Raw genomic sequence first — 19,697 nt, 5'->3', positions numbered from 1 at the left:
GATATAACTCTTCTAGTTAGTTTACATAGTGAGAATAGTTTCTTATTTAGACTTCACATTTTATCATAGGTTTTTTATGGAATGTTAAAAACAGCAGTAAGTTTAATGTTAAATACTCAAACTATATGAATGTAAAAACATAGGTGGCTTCTATTCTACTCCCTGATTCTACTCCCCTATGACTGTTCTCATTTACTGTAATAAGTACTTCCTCTAACTAACCACATGAGCTAATGTGTCCCTTATGTGAAAAATGGGGATAATGATGCCATTTGAAGTTTCTAAGATTAAAAATATAAACACAAAGCACTTAGCAGAGTGCCCAACACCATAAGCACTCAACAAATGTTACATGTCATTACAGGAAAGCCAGTTTCCAACTCTCCATTTTCTCATCTTTTCTTTCTTTTTTTTTTTTTTTTTTTTTTTTTTTTGAGACAGAGTCTGGCTCTGTCACCCAAGCTAGAGTGCAGTGGTGCGATCTTGGCTCACTGCAACCTCCACCTCCCGGGTTCAAGCGATTTTCCTGCCTCAGCCACTCAAGTAGCTGGGATTACGGGCACCTGCCACCATGCCCAGCTAATTTTTATATTTTTAGTAGAGACGGGTTTCACTGTGTTGGCTAGGCTGGTCTTGAACTCCTGGACTCATGAACCACCCACCATGGCCTCCCAAAGTGCTGGGATTAGAAGTGTGAGCCACCATGCCCGGCCCTTCTTTTCTTTTATTATACTTTTTTGGGGGTAGGATCTTGTTCTATCTCCTGGGTTGAAGTGCAGAGTTGAAAGCAGCCTCAAACTCATGGGTTCAGGTGATCCGCCTGCCTCAGCCCTTTGCCCCCACACCTCCAGAAGCTGGGACCATAGGCTCATGCCACCACACCCAGCTAATATTTTAAAGTTTTTGTAGAGACAGGGTTTCCCTATGTTGCCCAGGCTGGTCTTGAACTCCCACCAGGACATCCTAAAGTGCTGGATTACAGGCATGAGCTGCCATACTTGGCTTTCCTTATCATTTCAATTGATGACTAACAACAGTAATACTTGTCTTACCTTATAACAGGCATCCCCAAACTATGGCCCGCCCAAGGGCCGCATGCGGCCCCTGACCACCCCCCCCACCCCCCCCCACCCCCCCCCGCTGCACTTCAGGAAGGGGCACCTCTTTCATTGGTGGTCAGTGAGAGGAGCACAGTATGTGGCGGCCCTCCAACGGTCTGAGGGACAATGAACTGGCCCCCTGTGTAAAAAGTTTGGGGACGCCTGCCTTATAGCATTATTGTCAAAATTAAAGTGATAAGAAAATACCCTGTAAACAGTTAAGTTATAGTAAAGATGAATTGTACCATTATTAGATGTCCCTTCTCCTGTAAGAGACTACTGCAATGCAAACATGACACTAACATGAACAGATTTCAAATTTTTATGATCATTTTGATCCTAAAGCAGTATATTACCAATAGCATGCATGCGTAGATGATGGCTAAACGTTACTTTTCACATAAGACACAAATATTTCCATGAAAAAAGTCATTCTAGGAGAGCTTCAATTAGTTTTGTATATTTTCAGAGCAAGAATATTATTCTTATTTGCAAAAGACACAAATGGCTGTACATACCTTTGATTAATATTAAATTAAAATAGCCAGGCACGATAGCTCATGCCTGTAATCCCAGCACTTTGGGAAGCTGAAGTGGGCGGATCACATGAGGTCAGAAATTTGAGACCAGCCTAGTTAACATGGCAAAACTCCATTTCTACTAAAAATACAAAAATTAGCTGGGAGTGGTGGCATGCATCTATAATCTCAGTTACTTGGGAGGCTGAGGCAGGAGAATGGTTTGAACCCCAGAGGCAGAGGTTGCAGGGAGCCAAGATCGTGTCACTGCACTCCAGCTTAGGTGACAGAGTGAGACTCCATCTCAAAACAAAAACAAAAACAAACAAAACATAAAAATAAATAAATTGATTAGAAGTACTGTGACATGGGTCAAAACAAAAAAACTATCAAATAACCAAAGCACAATTAAAAAAAAATAAAGTATTACTCACAATTTTACTAAAATTAAGAAATTTTAGTTCCTAAAAATAAAGCACAGTAAGTAGTTTTTAAGGGCCACGTTTCTTTCCTGCAATTGCCACCCCAGTCACTTGTTGTCAGTTTCAAGTCACAATTAGCTCATGCTGAAATCTAAAGCACTTGGACATATTGATCAAGTAATTATTTTAGGGGAGGGATAAGATGGTAGAGATGGAATATTTCTAGGAAATGAGTTAAAAAGAAAAGCAAAAATGTCAGCACCTCTAAGATGGTCATAAAGTTGTACTGATGGTTGATAAATTTAGCGTTGAATGAAAAACACGTACCTCTGGAATGATGATGGCTGGGTTCACAGATTTGCATCACTAGTACCCAAGTATTTAAATGTTTACTATTTCAACACTCCTGTGATGTATTCCTTTCAAATATTTAAGTATATGTAACTGTGATATTGCAAAAGGTGGGAAAAAGAAAAACTCAAGTAGAAAAAAAATTGTGAGCAGTCTTGAAGGTATTCTGAAAGCTAAACTAGGACTAATCAAATTGTAATTGTGAGTATAAATATGTGGCCTAGAAATCTGAGTATCAAATTTTAAATTAATAATCTGTTGATTGTGATTGTTTAACAAACTACCAGATTATACAGATTTTCCCCCTTAAGTTGACATTAAGGATAAAATCTCAGGGACCATAGTGTGTCTTATTAAAACTGTAGGTGAGCTTTGCTATATGAACAGTATTTGTCATTCATAAACATTTACTGTCTCTCTCTTTTCAAAGTAAATGAAATTGCAAGCAGAATCCAACTGAACAAAACTGTGGGTGGGATGCAATCAAAATAGTGGATTTTGATTGAAATTGTTTTTAAAACAGACTTACTCGGTAGTGTATGTGGTAATACAAAGATAGGGTTTGGTGCCCTAACTTTACTTCTGTATTGCTTTACTAGTTTAAAGTCCCCCACGCCCCCCAAAAAAATCATAAAATCGGTACAATTAGTACAAAATCTGAGACTTTAAGTCAGAAAATGTATTGAAAGAGCAAGAATACTGCACTAGCTATTAAAGGTTAGGAGTAACAATCACTGTGAATAATAGGAAATACTTCCAGCTGATTTTAGAACAGCTAATAAACAAATCTCAATATTATAGTGCTTTTTTGAAAATGACATAAGCAGGATTGGTTTACCATCACCCTTGTTTCAGTTTCTTTTTACAAATATAATAAAATAAACCCGGGGAAAAAAACTCAAAATTAAAAGCATTTTTGATATTTTTTTTATACTAATGCTTCCACCTTCAAGTAAATAAAACTAACATGTAAAAAAAGCTTTTATGTAAGAGAGAGAAGTTTCCTAAATCTGGGGACTACCATTTTTTTGTTAAAAGTAGAGAGAGCTGGGCATGGTGGCTCATGACTGCAATCTCAGGCCTACAGGGTTTTACTCTGTTGCCCCGGCTGGAGTACAGTGACGCAATCTTAGCTCACTGCAACCTCTGCCTTCTGTCAAGCTATCCTCCTACCTCAGCCTACTGAGTAGCTGGGATCACAGGTGGTACACCACGATGCCCATGTAATTTCTGTATTTTTTGTAGAGATAGAGTTTAAACATGTTGCTCAGGCTGGTCTTGAACTCCTGAACTCACAAGATCTGCCTGCCTCGGCCTCCCGAAATGCTGGAATTACAGGCATGAGCGATGATACCTGGCCAGTCCAGAACTTTGGCAGGCTGAGGTGGGAGGATTGCTTGAGCCTGGGAGTTTGAGACCAGTCTGAGCAATATAGGGAGGTCCTGTCTCTATAAAACATTAAAAAATTAGCTGGATGTGATGGCATGAGCCTACAGTTGCAGCTATTGGGGGTTATGTGTTGAAGGCTGAGGCCAGAAGATCACTTGAACCCATGAATTTAAGGCTGCAGTGAACTCTGCATTTCAGCCTGAATGACAAAGCAAAACTCTGTCTCGAAAAAAAAAAAAGAGAGAGAAAATACTAGAATCAAATATCAAACCTCCCTAGAGCAAGCTGTTTCACTATTCAAAAGTATGTAAGAGAAGCAGAGAGAGCAAAGAATATACAAATGCATTATTCTAAAGAAAATGAACTCTTTCCATTAGAAAAAATTACCATACACAACTCTAATTCTAAACATAATACAAATTTCAAAGCTACATTTGAAACTATAAAAATGCAAAATATGTACTGCCTGCACAGAAAAGAAAAGAATGTCTTCTCGGCCAGGCATGGTGGGTCATGCCTGTAATTCCAACACTTTGGGAGGCCAAGGCAGGTAGGCTGCTTGAGCCCAGGGGTTTGAGAACAGCCTGGGCAATGTGGCAAAACTTTCTCTGTATTAAAAAAAAAAAAAAAAAAAAAAAAAAGCAAGGTGCCTGTAGTCCCAGCTAGTTGTGAGGCTGAGGTGGGAGGATCCATTGAGCCCGGGGATCCCATGAGCCAGGGAGGTCAAGGCTGCAGTAAGCCTGGGCAACAGAGTGAGACTCTATTCCAGAAAAAAAAAAGAATGTCTTCTCCTAGCTACTTTTAAAAATGACGATGATAGACCTGAAGGGAAAACAAATGTGAAATAGGAAATCTAAAATTTTAAAGAAAATGTTCTCTCCATAAATAACTTTTACCGTAAAATAGAAGCTCTCATAGATAAATATATTCTGAAAGATAAACACAATACAATTTGAAATAGGCTAAATTTGTTACTTTACAAAAAAAGAAACTTCCTAGAATGTCTGCAAAACAAATACACTTTGCTCTTACTTGACTCCATTTTATAAACAAATGTGCTTGCAAATCTGCACAAATTAACTCAATTTACTCTTACTGCAATTTCATCCCATCAACTGGACCTTTCATCTATGTCTTAATAAATTTTAATGGTAGAGACAAGCTGCTCTATACTTTGATAACAGTCTTACTTTCTGTTATGAAACAGAACAGTACCCTTTGGCTAATGTAATTTTTAGGCTTAACATAAATTTGGTTTCTTCTCTTTTTTTATTCATTTAGCAAAAAGAAGCTCAAAAAGGGGAGACTTTCATCACTTAAATAAAATGAATATAGTAAATACTAGCTAGACAAGTCCATTACAAAAGGTAGCTGTGCAGCAGTCTCCAGCTGTGACAGAGGAGACATTTATTTCATATTATTTTAGTAATGTACATATAAAGTCATTTTTTCTAAAAAAGCAAATACTTTGACTTAAATGCCAGTGTTGAAAAAGAGTTAAAATTTTTGCTTTCAATGTATTCTTAAAACTGAAATACAGAGCTAATTCTCACATAAATATATATACCTACTTCATAAAAAAGCTCAATTGAAGTTGATTAGCTTTCAGTTTCCATCAATTTAAGATAAAACATGTTATTTTCTTTATTCCATAAGGTAATAATTTTCACTGTCACTTGCTCCATTTGTACTTACTACATAAATACAATACAGCAGGCTGGGTGTGGTGGCTCACACCTGTAATCCCAGCGCTTTGGGAGGCTGAGGCGGGTGGATCACATGAGGCCAGGGGTTTGAGACCAGCCTGGCCAACATGGTGAAACCCTGTCTCTACTAAAAAAATTCAAATAAATTAGCCAGGCATGGGTGGCACACACCTGTAATCCCAGCTACTTGGGAGGCTGAGGCAGGAGAATCACTTGAAGCTGGGAGGCAGAGGTTGCAGTGACCAAGATCGAGCCACTGCACTCCAATCTGGTTGATAGAGCTAGACTTCATCTCAAAACACCCCCTCCCCACCCCTACCACACACACACTGTATTACAGTTAAGTAGTAACATTCTTACCTATGTCAGTTTATATCTATTGGAGTTTACCACAACCATATGGCCACCTGGATTTTTTTTCAGAATTACTCTTTGCCATTAAGCAGGATATACTTTCCTTTTAATACAGGATCATTAAATGTCAATAATGAAATATTTAACTTTAAGAACAACAAATTAAAAAATTACACCTTGCTGTTATTTTTTAATAAATTGAACTAGGCAGGGTGTGGTGGCTCATGCCTGTAATCCCAGTGCTTTGGAAGGCCCTAGATGGAAGGATAGCTTGAGGCCAGGAGTTAAAAACCAGCTCTGGCAACACACACAGACTCGTTTCTACCAAAAATAAATACAATTAGCTGGGCACGGTGGTGTGATAGCTACTAAGGAAGCTGAGGTGGGAGCACTGTTTGAGCTCAGCATTTCGAGGTTGCAGTGAGCTGTGATCACACCACTATACTTAAGCATGGGTGACAGAATGAGACATGGGTCTCTTAAAAAAAAAAAAATGAAACGAAAGAAGAATCTGTTGTAGGGGAAGGGCTGGTTACTGTAAAATTTTATACTTGACCAATACATTTCTCCAAAGGTAGGTTGTTACTTTCCACAAAAGAGAAAAAGGTGGTTCTTTAATAAATCATCTTAAAAACAACAAGTGTCTCTTACAATGAGTGCAGGGTTAAAAAAAAAAAAAAAAAAAAGACAAGTTAGGAATTATGAAAAGCCACTAGGGAAGTCATGGTGATTAACAATATAAGTTTTGGAGACAGTCTAGGTTCAAATTCTTGGTCATGCTACTCAGAGAAACTTCTGACATTGGGTAAGTTTCTTTACCCCTTTTAGCCTCAAATTCCTCATCTAAAAAATTAGTCACTGTGTTAAATAAGAAATAGCAAATAGAGGTATTAGCACTGAGCCTAGTGTGGGCCCAATAAGGCAGCTATTACCATTAATGTGAAGACAAGCTGACCAGGGACCTCATTAATAACCTTGCAAAAGCTACTATGGTCGTTTTGCTTCAAAGCCCACTCTTGACTGGGCATGGTGGCTTACACCTGTAATCTCAGCAATTTGGGAGGCGGAAGTAGGAAGATCGCTTGAGGCAGGGAGTTTGAGACTAGCCTGGCCAACATGGCGAAACTCTGTCTCAACTAAAAAGTACAAAAATTAGGCGTGGTGGCACGCACCTTATAATCCCAGCTACTGGGGAGGCTGAGGCAAGAGAATCGCTTGAACCTGGGAGGCGGAGGTTGCGGTAAGCCGGGATCACGCCAGTGCACTCCAGCTCGGGCGACAGAGCGAGACCGTCTCAAAAAAACAAAAACCCACTCTTTTCCTTTCTTAGTAGGGCAACAACTACTGGTAACTTTCTCTTGTTTGATATTAGTGTAAACGTCTCTACAGAACTAAAGAAAAAAAGGAGTAGAGTTAAAAACCGAATTTTACAGGTAGCAATAACCTGGACTCAGGTAAAAGTGCGTGATGTATAATTTGTCAAAAGGCCCTCATCCAACTATTCTACCAATCCTCAGTAGACCTGATGGGGGTTAGAAGGGTATTCACCGGCATATGATTTTAAAATAAAATCACTTCAGGCAAAAGAAAAGTCTAGCACCCAGGATAGTACATACTAGGCAGGATTAATCTTAACAATTGTTGAATGAATCAATAAGCTGTACATTTCAGATGGAAACTTTTATTTCCTAGGAAACACTGACTTACTGAACAAAATTTTCATCTGCTATTATTGTGAACTTACCAAGAGCTCAAGATTCAAGTTTTTATTTTCACTTGATTATTTCAAAAACCGTATGCGGCAGGAATTATCCCTAAAGTAATGAAAACGAGGAATGAGGTTTATAAGCGGTTGAGTAAACTGCCTAAAGTTAACATAGTTTGTAAAGTACAGAAGCAGCTAAGATTTGAACTTGCTTTTTAGGGCTCCAGAATCCAAGCTGTCTGAGCATCACCACGAGTTGTCTCCCTAAACTGTCTGGTACACAGAACATTTCTTACATTTTAACGTTTTTTGTCTTCTATGTTGCCAGTGCTTCCATTTCACATTACCTCCTTTGCTGGGCTATACCCTCAACACAACGAGAATGGTGTCAGAGTACAGGCCCTAACAACAGAAAATCTGTTTTGCCGCGTACGCCGGAGGTCTGGCGCCACCACCGCAAGCGACAAACACAGGCTGGGGTCCAGAAAGGCTGCCGACCGCGCCCAGATCTCAAGTTTTAGTCAAGGCCCACGTTCAGACTAGGAGAGGGGAGGAGAGAGGTTATCTTTCCCGACACCCTCGCCACGGCGGAAGCACGGAGGAGAAGGTTGGAGTCGCAGTAGCAGTGCAAGCAATAAACCCGAATGTCCCTCTTAAGCCCGTTAAACGCACTTACTTGAGCGAAGTGATTCTAGGACGGTAGGCCAGCACCGGCAACGGAAAAGGCTTCTCTGTCCTCCAGCCCAGGGGCTGGTGCTGACGACATCTGGACTGCGCCGCAGAGAGTGAAGGCCCAGCGCGAGGCCGCGCTCCCCGCGCACGGAGCGCGCGCTCACGAAAGGGGCGGGGCATCCCAGCGGCGCCACCTTTAAGCGTCATGGGCGGGGCTGCAGTTTCGGGACCTGGGACTTTGAACATGTCGCGCCTGAAGCGGCTGGCGGGGCCGGATTCCCGCGCTGGTTTCAAAGCGGGTGGAAGAGACTGCGGTACCTCAGTACCCCAAGGGTTATTGAAGGCAGCGAGGAAGAGCGGCCAGTTAAACCTGTCGGGTAGAAACCTCAGTGAAGGTAAGACCCAGAAGTACGACCCTATTGTGTCTCCTATCAGATAGCCTTTGGCCCAGGCGGCTTCCCTTTTCTCTGGGCTGGCTTTGGCCCCCTTTCTCAGACTGCTAGCCAGAATTTCTGTGCTCTCGTCTAATCCCTTTGCTCATTTCGACCGGCTTGGTCAGCCTAGTTCAATTCCTTCCCAGGTTCCAGCAATTTCTGTTGATTGCTAAAAATACGGTCTAAATTTAAACGGGGCGCTTTCTGGGATTCCCACATTCTGTGGAATGAACAACATAATATGTGATAGTATGTGACGAATCTAGCTATCAGATCACAGGCAAATCTTTTATTTCCTTGGCCCTTATTTTACTCCTCTTATTTTGATCTTCAAGGGCACTTACCAAAACTAAAATTCTGTATTTTTTTTATCTGCTTCTTTGTGAACCTGCACCATTCCCTGCCGAGACGCCCTTCTGAATGCAACTGTGCAGAGTCCTAATTACAAGGAACAATGAGCATATTTTTTAAGTTGAAGATCAGGATAGATGCCACACAAAGTGTTTGAATGTGGGGACATCCTGAGAAACCCGGTAAAGACCAACAAACACAAATCTGGATACCATGAATAAATGGCCGGATGCTCTTCTGATTGTCGTGTGTGTGTGTGTGTGTGTGTGTGTGTGTGTGTGTAAGAGAGAGGGAGGGAAATGGAGAGATGGAGAAATAGAGCATTCTTCCTGTAATGTTTTTCTTTTATTTATATTTAGGTTATAAGACTGATTAAAACCTTCCATTTTTCTTCTAATGATTGCTTTCTTATTGTGACAATTATAAAGTAGATTAGGCAAACAAATACTTGCTGGATGAATAAAAGGACATATGAAAAAGAATCCCTACTCTGCCAAAAAGTTTTCGATCAATGGGAACGTAAGCATTTTCAAACTACAGTTGTGCATATATGTATATACGTGGTTTCTCCGAAACCTGGAACATTTTTCTCTAAATGTGCATACTTAAGTATCGTTACTAACACTCTGTTCTCTTACCTGTTTAATTTTTAATAGCATTTATTACTATCAGAATTTATATCATTTCTGTTTTTTGTCTTCTCTGCCCTCCAACCAAAAAGTTAATTCCATGAAGTCCATTCCATGAGCTTTGTTTTGTTCATTGTTGTATTTCTATCACTGAAAACAGTACTTGAAAATATTGATATTTTCAAGTGATAGAAAATATTTCTATCACTGAAAATAGAGTCATCTTAAATATTGTGGAATCAATAGGTAAATGAATGGGTATTCTGAAATTATAATTAGTGTGTTCGAATGTGCTTACTGACTAGACTCAGGTGGTTTAGTCTGTTAAACCTTAAGAGAGCACATGGATTTTGACCATTATGTCCGTAATGATATGGATAAGAACTGCTTAGGTTATTGTTGTGTAATAGAACCTAACACATTACCTGGTACATAAAATGATTTTAAATTAGTGAATAAACAGTATTTCATAGGAGGGAAAAATATAAATGGGAGAAGCTCATGGTATTTGTAGCTTTTATATAAAAAAGAAATCCCTGTTATCATAATATAGAAGGTCTTTCCCTGTCTGGCTGTATGTATCCTTCAGTTTCGTCACTTGTCACTGAACCTTTGATAGGCAAACCAGTATAATTCTGAACTATTTGTGGCTCCTTACGGGGTCGTGCTTATCTTCCTGTTTTTGCTCACCTAACACTGAGATGGTTAATCACTCTGTGCCCTAATTTCTCATTTATTATGCAGGAATAATAACAGGGCCTATTAAGGTTTAAATGAGATAATATGAGGTAAAGCACCTGGTATATAAAAAGTACACAGTACAGATTCACCATTGCTGTCACCATGGCAGTAACCTTGTAACTGGTTTCCTGGAATTTTTGCTTTACATCTCACTCTTGCTACTCCAGAGGCTGAGGCAGGAGGATCACTTGAACCCAGGAGTTTAAGGCTGTAGTGCCCTACGATTGCACCTGTGAATAGCCACTCCACTCTAGCCTGGACAGTATGGTGAGACCCTGTCTATAAACAACAACAACTACCCTCATTCTCTAAATCCTAGTGTCATTACCAAGAGTCATTTTTCCAAAACAGAATCTTATATTACTCAAAACATTCAATGACTTCCCATAGCCTAGAAGATAAAGTATAGGTAAAGTTTTTAGCACAGCATATGAAAGCGTTTCTAAACTTTTTCCTTTACTATTTACTCTGTGGCCTCTTTTCAGCATCCTATACTTTAATAACGACAGTAGCTCACGCCTGTAATCCCAGCACTTTAGGAGATTGAGAGGGAGGAGGATCACTTGAGGCCAGGAATTCAAGGCCAGTTTGGGGCAACATAGTGAGACCCCATCTCTACAAAAAATAAAAGAATTCGATGGGCATGTTGGTGTGTGTCTGTAGTCCTAGCTACTTGGAAGACTGAGGTGGGAGGATAGCTTGAGCCTAGGAGTTTGAGGCTGCAGTGAGTGCTATGATTGTGCCATTGCATTCAAGCTTGGGCAACAGAGTGAGATCCTGCCTCTAAAATAATACTAATAATGATACCAACAAAAATTACCTTTCCTCGAAACAACCATACTTTAAAATTTTTTAAAGAACTGTTTTAATGAAAGTTGAGCAGATGGTACATTATATTCCCATATACCCTCTGTTTCCAGCTTCCAGTTTCCTGTTATTAACATCTTGCATTAATGTAAAACATTTGTCGTAATTGATAACCAATACTGATACATCATTATTAACTGAAGTTCATATTATTAACTGAAGTTTGTTAGGGTTCATTCTTATTGCCGTACAGGTCTATGAAATTGACAAATGCATGTAATGCATCCATCATTAGAGTACCATACAGAATAATTTCACTGCCCTAAAAATTCCCTGTGCTCTACCCATTCATTCCTAACCCATCTTCCCCTGAACTGTGGGCAATCACTGATCTTTTTCTTGTTTCTGTAGTTTTATCTTTCCCAGAATATCTCTTAATTCAAATCATACCAGTATGTAACCTTTTTGAACTGATTTTTTAACTAATCAGTATGCATTTAAGGTTCATTGATGTATTTTTGATGACTTAATCATTTATTTCTTTTTATTGCTGAGTAATATTCCATTGCATGGATGTACCATTTTGTTTATCCGTTCACCTTTTGAAGGACATCTTGGATACTTCCAGTTTTTGGCAGTTATGAATAAAGCAGCTCTAAACATTCATGTTCAGGTTTCTGTTTGAATATGTGTTCAGCTCATTTGGGTAAGAGCCTAGGAGCATGATCATTGGATCATATAATAAGATCTTACCGTTGATCATATTTGTCTTTTTATGCCACTTGTTTCTGCTCAGTAACTGATTATTCAGTGCATAAGTGACATATATAAATAGGCTGGTGGCTTGTTGGTTATGATTCTTAAATTTTGTGTCATATGAAGTCTAGATAAATGCTGCAGAGGTGTTTTTGACCTGGTCAAAAGTAATTACAGAAAGTGATTATTTTTTTTTCTGATAAACTTTTACTAACTTGTCGCTTGTGCTGATTCCTTGCACATTATTGTATTTTAATATATGTTAATTTAAAAAGTCTTATTATCTTTATTTTTATCCCCAAATATTGTTACCTCAAATTATAAATTACTTTCAAAAGATTTAGTTTTTTTTTTTTTTAATTTTTTGTAGACAGAGTCTTTATGCTTTATGTGTCACCGAGGCTGGAGTGCAGTGGCTCAGTCATGGCTCACTGCAGCCTCAAAGTCTTGGGCTCAAGCTATCTTCCCTCCTCAGCCTCTCAAGTAGCTAGGACTACAGATGTGTGTGCCATCAAATCCAGCTACTTCTTTTATTTTTTATAGAGACTAGGTCTCACTATATTGTCCAAGCTAGTCTTGAACTCCTGGATTCACGCGATCCTGCCACCTCATCCTCCCAAAGTGCTTGGATTACAGGCATGAGCCACCATGCCATGCTCAAAAGATATTTTAAGACATGGCTTCTTTCAGATTGCACGCTCTCTCTCTTGCTGTCTCTTGCACGTGCTCTCTCTCTCCTCTCTCTCTCTCTCTCTCTCTCTCTCTCTATATATATATATATATACAATAAGATATTTTATGTGAAATATATGAGATAAATATAAAACTATTTTGTATGCTATAGGGAGTTATACAGATACTTATTCAAATAGCATTTATTGTTTATCTACTATCTATGTTTCTTCCAGATATGGTTATAGAGGAAATAAAGATTAATGACACTTTCAGTTTATAGTCTTATAAATGTTTTAATGTAAGCTTTATTTATTATTAATAATTGTATTTGTTAAACAAATAATTAAAATTTTCATGTTACATTTTAATTCTTTCTCTCTCTTCACATTTACATAGTCATATTTGTAGAGTTTTTTCTGTTCCTTGTTTTTTTAGAGGTAGGATCTCATTTTGTTGACCAGGCTAGAGTACAGTGACATAATAGTTTATTGAACCTTGAATCCCAAGGCTCAAGTGATCTCCTGCCTCAGCCACCTGAATAGCTGGGACCACAGGCATGTACCATTATGCCCGGCTAATGTTAAAACTTCACAGAGATGGGGTCTTGCTATATTGCCCAGCTTGGTCTCAAATTCCTGGCATCAGCAATCCTCCTGCCTTAGCCTCCCAAAGTACTGGGATTATGGATATGAGCCACTGTACCTTACCCCATTCCAGTTATTTCTCCATTGAGGAAACAAAACTTAGTCTTTAATTTTTACATACATAATGAAAAGCAGTTAGAATTCTGTTGTTTCTTGCTCTTAGATGGTAGCCTCCTTAAATAGAAATTTTCTTAATGGAAGCTGTACAAGGGCAGTGAGAGATTTTATTAACCTGATAGGATTATAACTAGACTGTTAACTCAGTCCAGTACAGTGATAAAGAGCAAACAGGTAAACATGTATAGGTATAGTACGTCTTGAGGGTATTAACTTTTACCCATAACTGGAACCTGGTTACTCTTTGGGGTGTTTAGGAATACAGTTGACCCTTAGAAATACAGTTGACCCTTAAATAATTCAGGGATTTTAAGGCTGACTCCCTTGTTCAGTCAAAAACCCATGTATAACTTTTGACTCCCCTGAAACTTAACTCCTCATAGCTTACTGTTGACTGGAAGCCTTACTGATAACATGAACAGTCAATTAACATGTATTTGTATCTTATATGTATTATATACTATATTCTTACCAAACTAAAGAAAAGAAAATGTTACTAAGAAAATCATAAGGAAGGGAAAATATATTTACTATTCATCAAGTGGAGTGGATCATCATAAAGGTCTTCGTCCTCATCATCTTCGTGTTGAGTAGGCTGAGGAGGAGGAGGAAAAGGAGGGGATGGTCTTGCTTTCTTCTTGATAGCATAGGCAGCAGAAAATGCATATGTAAGTGGACCTGTGCAATTCAAACTCATATTGTGCAAGGATAAAGTGTACTTTCTTTTTGTAGGCTCTAATTCTTTTTTGAAAATGCCGTTTATTATTTTCTTGTTTATAAAAGCATGTCTGCTGTAGAAAGATTAGAAACTACATAGAAAAGCATAAAAAGTGAAGAAGCCAGCCAGCGTTAATCACTGTTAATGTTTTGGAGATTTTTCTTCTAATAAAGTGTGTGTGTATCTATGTATAATTTGACTTCTCCTTTTTATTTAATTTGGTTTATTTATTTATTGAGACAGCATCTCACTGTTGCCCAGGCTGGAATGCAGTGGTAAGATCACAGCTCACTGCTACCTTGACCTCCTGAGCTCAAAGGTGATCTTCCCACCTCAGCCTCCCAAGTATCCGAGACTACAGGCATATGCCACCATGCCTGGCCAATCTTTATATTTTTTGTAGAGATGAGGTCTTGCTATGTTGCTCAGGCTGGTCTTTAACTCCTGAGCTCAAGTGCTCTGTCCACTTCAGCCTCCCAAAGTGCTAGGATTATAGGCATGAACTGTTGTGCCTGGCCCTACTTTTTATTTTTAACAAATTTAGAATTGTACTGACTCCTGTTTTTCTGACTTCTATTTGTACATCTTATTTTTTAATTTTTTTGTTTGTTGTTTGAGACAGAGTCTCTCTCTGACACCGGGCTGGAGTGAGTGGCGCAGTCTTGGCTTACTGCAACCTCTGTCTCCTGGTTCAAGTGATTCTTCTGCCTCAGCCTCCCTAGTAGCTGGGACTACAAGTGCACACCACCACGTCTGGCTAATTTTTTGTATTTTTGGTAAAGACGAGGTTTCACCATGTTGGCCAGTATGGTCTCAATCTCTTGACCTTGTGATCTGCCTGCCTTGGCGTCCCAAAGTGTTGGGATTACAGGCGTGAGCCATCACGCCCAGCCTATTTGTACATTTTGATTGTCACTTGAAAAAAATCTTATTTTTAGTGGCTGTTTGATAGTCCATCTTATGACTACATATGTGTCCATAATAGTCCATCTTATGACTATATATGACTATATGTAATAGGACTAATTAATATGTATTAATATTTAAACATTCAAATTTTGTTAGCAATTTTAAGTGTTTGTTCTCAGTGTCAGTTCTATAACTTATTTAGAAAGATATTCTTAAATAGAAATAATTGTTAATAACCAACTTCAAAGAAAAATATTGTATGTGTAAGTGACAACCCTCTTTATGAGCAGCAACATGAGAAAATATTGTCAGTTTGGTTCAATACAAATGTTGTAGTTCTTTTTCACTGGACTAGATAAAATGAAGATGGAGTTGTAAAGGAGGTGTTGATTGTTACTTTCCAGTTGCATGACCATGGCAGAAAAGTAGTGCAGGAAGGTTATTGAATGATTATCTAAAACTGAGGAAAAGTAAAAGGTGCCAGAGTTCGGACCAAAAGAATACTGTAAATTCTAATGGAAACTGTATTGTTGATCTGAAAGACAAATTGGTAAGAGGACGATTCATTAAACAAGCCATTTAAATTAGCTTGGAAACCAATTATTTGAAAGGGAAATTTGGGCATAAGGCTATCCTGCCTTATTTTGAGGAGGAGCAGTTTGGTTAGTTTTTGTTTGTGTAATTAAGTAATTAGGTCTAGGGCACCTAAGCATTAAGAAAACATACTGTTTTAGGATAATGAGAATTTGCCTTATTCAGTATGTATAGTTTGTTAGGACAGAATAAGTGTGACACAGGGTCAGGTTTGGTGGCTCATACCTTTAATCCCAGCACTTTGGGATCATTTGAGCCTAAAAGCTCAAGAGCAGCCTGGGCAACAAGGCAAAACCTTATCTCTTCTAAAAATACAAAAATTAACCAGACATGGTGGCACATACTTGTATTCCCAGCTACTTGGAAGGCTGAGGCAAGAGGATCACCTGGGTCGGGGGGTTGAGGCTTCAGTGAGCTGTGATCTGACCACTGTACTCCAGTCTGGGCAACAGTGAGATCCTGTCTCAAAAAAAAAAAAAAAATAGTTAACACAAACTATATTTACTAAGGTTTTAAATAACCATCTTAAATCTATATAAACCGTATTCTCTTTTACTATTTAGCTTCATTCTGTATTTTGACTATTGGTGATTTAATGAAACTTATTGTGATATTTCTAAATAGCTAATGAGGATTAAGCAAAATATCTATGATATTTTGATAACACATAATTCCAGAAAAAACTGTGCTTCCAGATAAGCTGATTGTTAAAACAAGCTAATTCTTAAACAATTCTTAGAAATTAAAGCAAGAGGAAAGCCCTTGTCTATGTTTATATGTATGGATTACATACATACACACACACATATACTCATGTGTGTTTATATATGTGCCAGAATCTTAAGATGAACATTTAATTTTTTAAATTGTACTTTAAGTTCTGAGGTACATGTGCAGAATGAGCTGGTTGCGTAGGTATACATGTGTCATGGTGGTTTGCTGCATCCATCACCCCATCATCTACATTAGGTATTTCTCTTAATGCTATCCCTCCCTTATTCCCCCACCCCCTGCTAACCCTCCTCTAGCCCCTTACCCCCTGGCAGGCCCTGGTGTGTGATGTTCCCCTCCCTGTGTCCATGTGTTCTCATTGTTCAACACCCACTTATGAGTGAGAACATGCAGTGTTTGGTTTTCTATTCTTGTGTCAATTGCTGAGAATGATGATTTCCAGCTTTATCCATGTCTGCAAATGACATGAACTCATTCTTTTTTGTGGCTGCATAGTATTCCATGGAGTATATGTGCTACATTTTATTATCCAGTCTTTCATTGATGGGCATTTGGATTGGTTCCAAGTCTTTGCTATTATGAACAGAGCCACACTAAACATACGTGTGCATGTGTCTTTATAATGGAATGATTTATAATCCTTTGGGTATATACTCAGTAATTGGATTGCTGGGTCAAATGGTATTTCTGTTTCTACATCCTTGAGGAATTGCCACACTGTCTTCCACAATGTTTGAACTAATTTGCACTCCCACTAACAGTGTAAAAGCATTCTTATTTTTCCACATCCTCTCCAGCATCTGTTGTCTCCAGATTTTTTAATGATCACCATTCTAACAGGTATGTGATGGTATCTCAATGTGGTTTTGATGACCATTGATGATGTGCTTTTTTTCATATGTTTGTTGGCTGCATAAATGTCTTCCTTTGAGAAGTGTCTGTTTATATCCTTTGCCCACTTTTTGATGTGTGGTTTTTGTTTGTTTGTTTTCTTGTGTATTGTTTAAGTTCTTTGTAGATTCTGTATATTAGCCCTTTGTCTGATGGGTAGATTGCAAAAAAATTTTTCCATTCTTTTGGTTGCCAGTTCAGTCTAATGATAGTTTTTTTGGCTGTGCAGACACTCTTTAGTTTAATTAGATCCCAGTTGTCTATTTTAGCTTATGTTGCCATTGGTTTTGGTGTTTAAGCCTAGGTTTTCTTCAACGGTTTTTATGGTGTTATGTCTTATGTTTAAATCTTTAATCCATCTTGAGTTAATTTTTGTATAAAGGTGTAAGGAACAGATCCAGCTTTAGCTTTCTACATATGGCTAGCCAGTTTTCCCAACATCATGTATTAAATAGGGAATCCTTTCTTCATTCTTTGTTTTTGTCAGGTTTGTCAAAGATCAGATTGTTGTAGATGTGTGACATTATTTCTGAGGCCTCTGTTCTGTTCCATTGGTCTGCATCTCTGTTTTGGTACCAGTACCATGCGAACATTTAATTTTAGTCTATTAAAATTTAGGGAATTATTTGTGTTTGGATTATAAGACAAGGAACTAGATTGTTAATTGAAAGTCCTATTCCTGTTTCTTGATTCATTAAAGTAATGGTTAAATTTTAGTGCTTCAACCTCTTGAAATGTATATGTCAAGTTATTATTACCAATGTCAGCTTTTTTGATAAACTAGTGCAAATTTAAATTATTCCTGTATTATTGTCCTATTCAGCCATTTGCATTTTATTATGATTCTTGAGTAGGAGAGGAAAAGGAGGAGTTAGATAACAAGTGAACACCCTCTATCATAGATACTGTCATAGGAAAAAAACAGACTGGGAAAAACGGAACTACAGTTTCGTTAAGACTTATCTTCATCATAAAGCTGAAGGTACTCTCAAAGTAATAAATTTGGGTATATTTTTCTCTCACAGAGATTGGTAAAAATGTTTTTCTTTTCATATGTTAAGCATTGGTTCATTTTTCTTTTTTTTTTTTTTTTTGAGACGGAGTTTCGCTCTTGTTACCCAGGCTGGAGTGCAAATGGCGCAATCCCGGCTCACCGCAACCTCCGCCTCCTGGGTTCAAGCAATTCTCCTGCCTCAGCCTCCTGAGTAACTGGGATTACAGGCACGAGCCACCATGCCCAGCTAATTTTTTTGTATCTTTAGTAGAGATGGGGTTTCACCATGTTGACCAGGATGGTCTCGATCTCTTGACCTCGTGATCCACCCGCCTCAGCCTCCCAAAGTGCTGGGATTACAGGCTTGAGCCACCGCACCCGGCTGGTTCATTTTTCTTACAGTGTCCTTCTGGACTTTAGGACAGAACAGTTCCCATTATGCTTTCTAACTTAATAATGGCTCAGATGGTCTAAATCACAAAGATACATCCCTTTGAGTCAAACTCAAGCTGCAATTAAGTTGATGCTTTTCATATAACTCTTCGTATCTTTGGGATGTGTATTTGTGTGTATTTTTAATTAAAATTTAAAGATAATCTGAAAGTGAGAGTGCAGTATTGTGCTTTGCCAGTGTGAGGTTCTTTAATATATGAGTCCGTTGGTGGCTGTGAATAAACTGCAATGTAGAAAACTGGAATGCTTATCGATGCGCTTTCCCTGATTTTTTACATAGTGATTTAATTTCTTGGTTTATTCTTTTAAAGTGCTCATAATTGGTTATTCAGTGAATAACATTTGTAGGATAGGCTGTTATCAGAATACTACCCTAAACCTAGCATAACCCTTTTTGTACTGCTGTTGTTAGGTCCTAGCATTTAATTGTCAATGGGGACCTCTCATTTAATCAACAAGGAAACTGGGGACCAGAGAATACCGTGTTAAGGTTACTGACCAGTATGATTAGTTGCAGGGTTTAAACCACAACCTTAGGTTCTGGACTCTTAGATCAGTGGTTTGAGATACCATACTGTGTATCATAATTTAACATGCTTACTGTTTTTTGAAAGACTGGAATTGACATAGGCTTAGAATATGGGCCTTAATGGGAATTGGGTATGATTTTCTGCCTTAAGGAAATAGTTATTATCATTACTATGGGTGATCGTGATATCTATGTAATTGTCTAAAAAAGTCAAAAAATGATTTTTAAATCTCATGGTTCGTTGCTCCTATAGTTTACTGGCTACACATTCTTTTTTTGTTTTTGTTTTTTTTTGAGATGAGCCTCACTCTGTTGCCTAGGCTGGAGTGCAATAGTGTCATCTTAGCTCACTGCACCCTCTACCTCCCGGGTTCAAGCGATTCTCCTGCCTCAGCCTCCCACATAGCTGGGATTACAGGTGCCCATTGCCATGCCCAGCTGATTTTTGTATTGTTAGTAGAGACGGGGTTTCACCAGGTTGGTCAGGCTGGTCTCGAACTCCTGAC

At 38.5% G+C, this 19,697-nt stretch overlaps 2 protein-coding genes across 14 annotated transcripts in view; one reads left to right on the top strand and one right to left on the bottom strand.

Moving 5' to 3' along the window:
• Positions 1-8,331, bottom strand: part of SRSF11 (serine and arginine rich splicing factor 11) — a 51,979-nt gene extending 43,648 nt beyond the window's left edge. For 4 of the 12 annotated variants that reach the window (XM_010347686.3, XM_039473510.2, XM_003921423.4 and 1 more), the window contains exon 1: positions 8,222-8,331. The gene's annotated coding sequence lies outside the window, so the exon portion shown is untranslated. The remainder of the gene's footprint in view (positions 1-8,221) is intronic. The other 8 variants (XM_039473509.2, XM_010347700.3, XM_074381012.1 and 5 more) reach the window with 5 other exon arrangements.
• A 92-nt stretch (positions 8,332-8,423) lies between these two features.
• The window catches only part of LRRC40 (leucine rich repeat containing 40), a 69,549-nt gene continuing 58,275 nt past the window's right edge, over positions 8,424-19,697 (top strand). The window contains exons 1-2 of one of the 2 annotated variants that reach the window (XM_074381011.1): positions 8,596-8,612; positions 9,060-9,184. In XM_074381011.1, coding sequence (XP_074237112.1) covers positions 9,160-9,184 — 25 coding nt within the window. In that variant the 5' untranslated portion in view covers positions 8,596-8,612; positions 9,060-9,159. Of the gene's footprint in view, positions 8,613-9,059; positions 9,185-19,697 lie in introns of both variants that reach the window. The other variant, XM_003921424.4, reaches the window with a different exon arrangement.

The sequence above is a fragment of the Saimiri boliviensis genome, chromosome 11 (assembly GCF_048565385.1).
Source record: "Saimiri boliviensis isolate mSaiBol1 chromosome 11, mSaiBol1.pri, whole genome shotgun sequence".
Classification (NCBI taxonomy): Eukaryota; Metazoa; Chordata; class Mammalia; order Primates; family Cebidae; genus Saimiri; species Saimiri boliviensis.
This window is presented reverse-complemented; position numbering and strand designations above follow the sequence as displayed.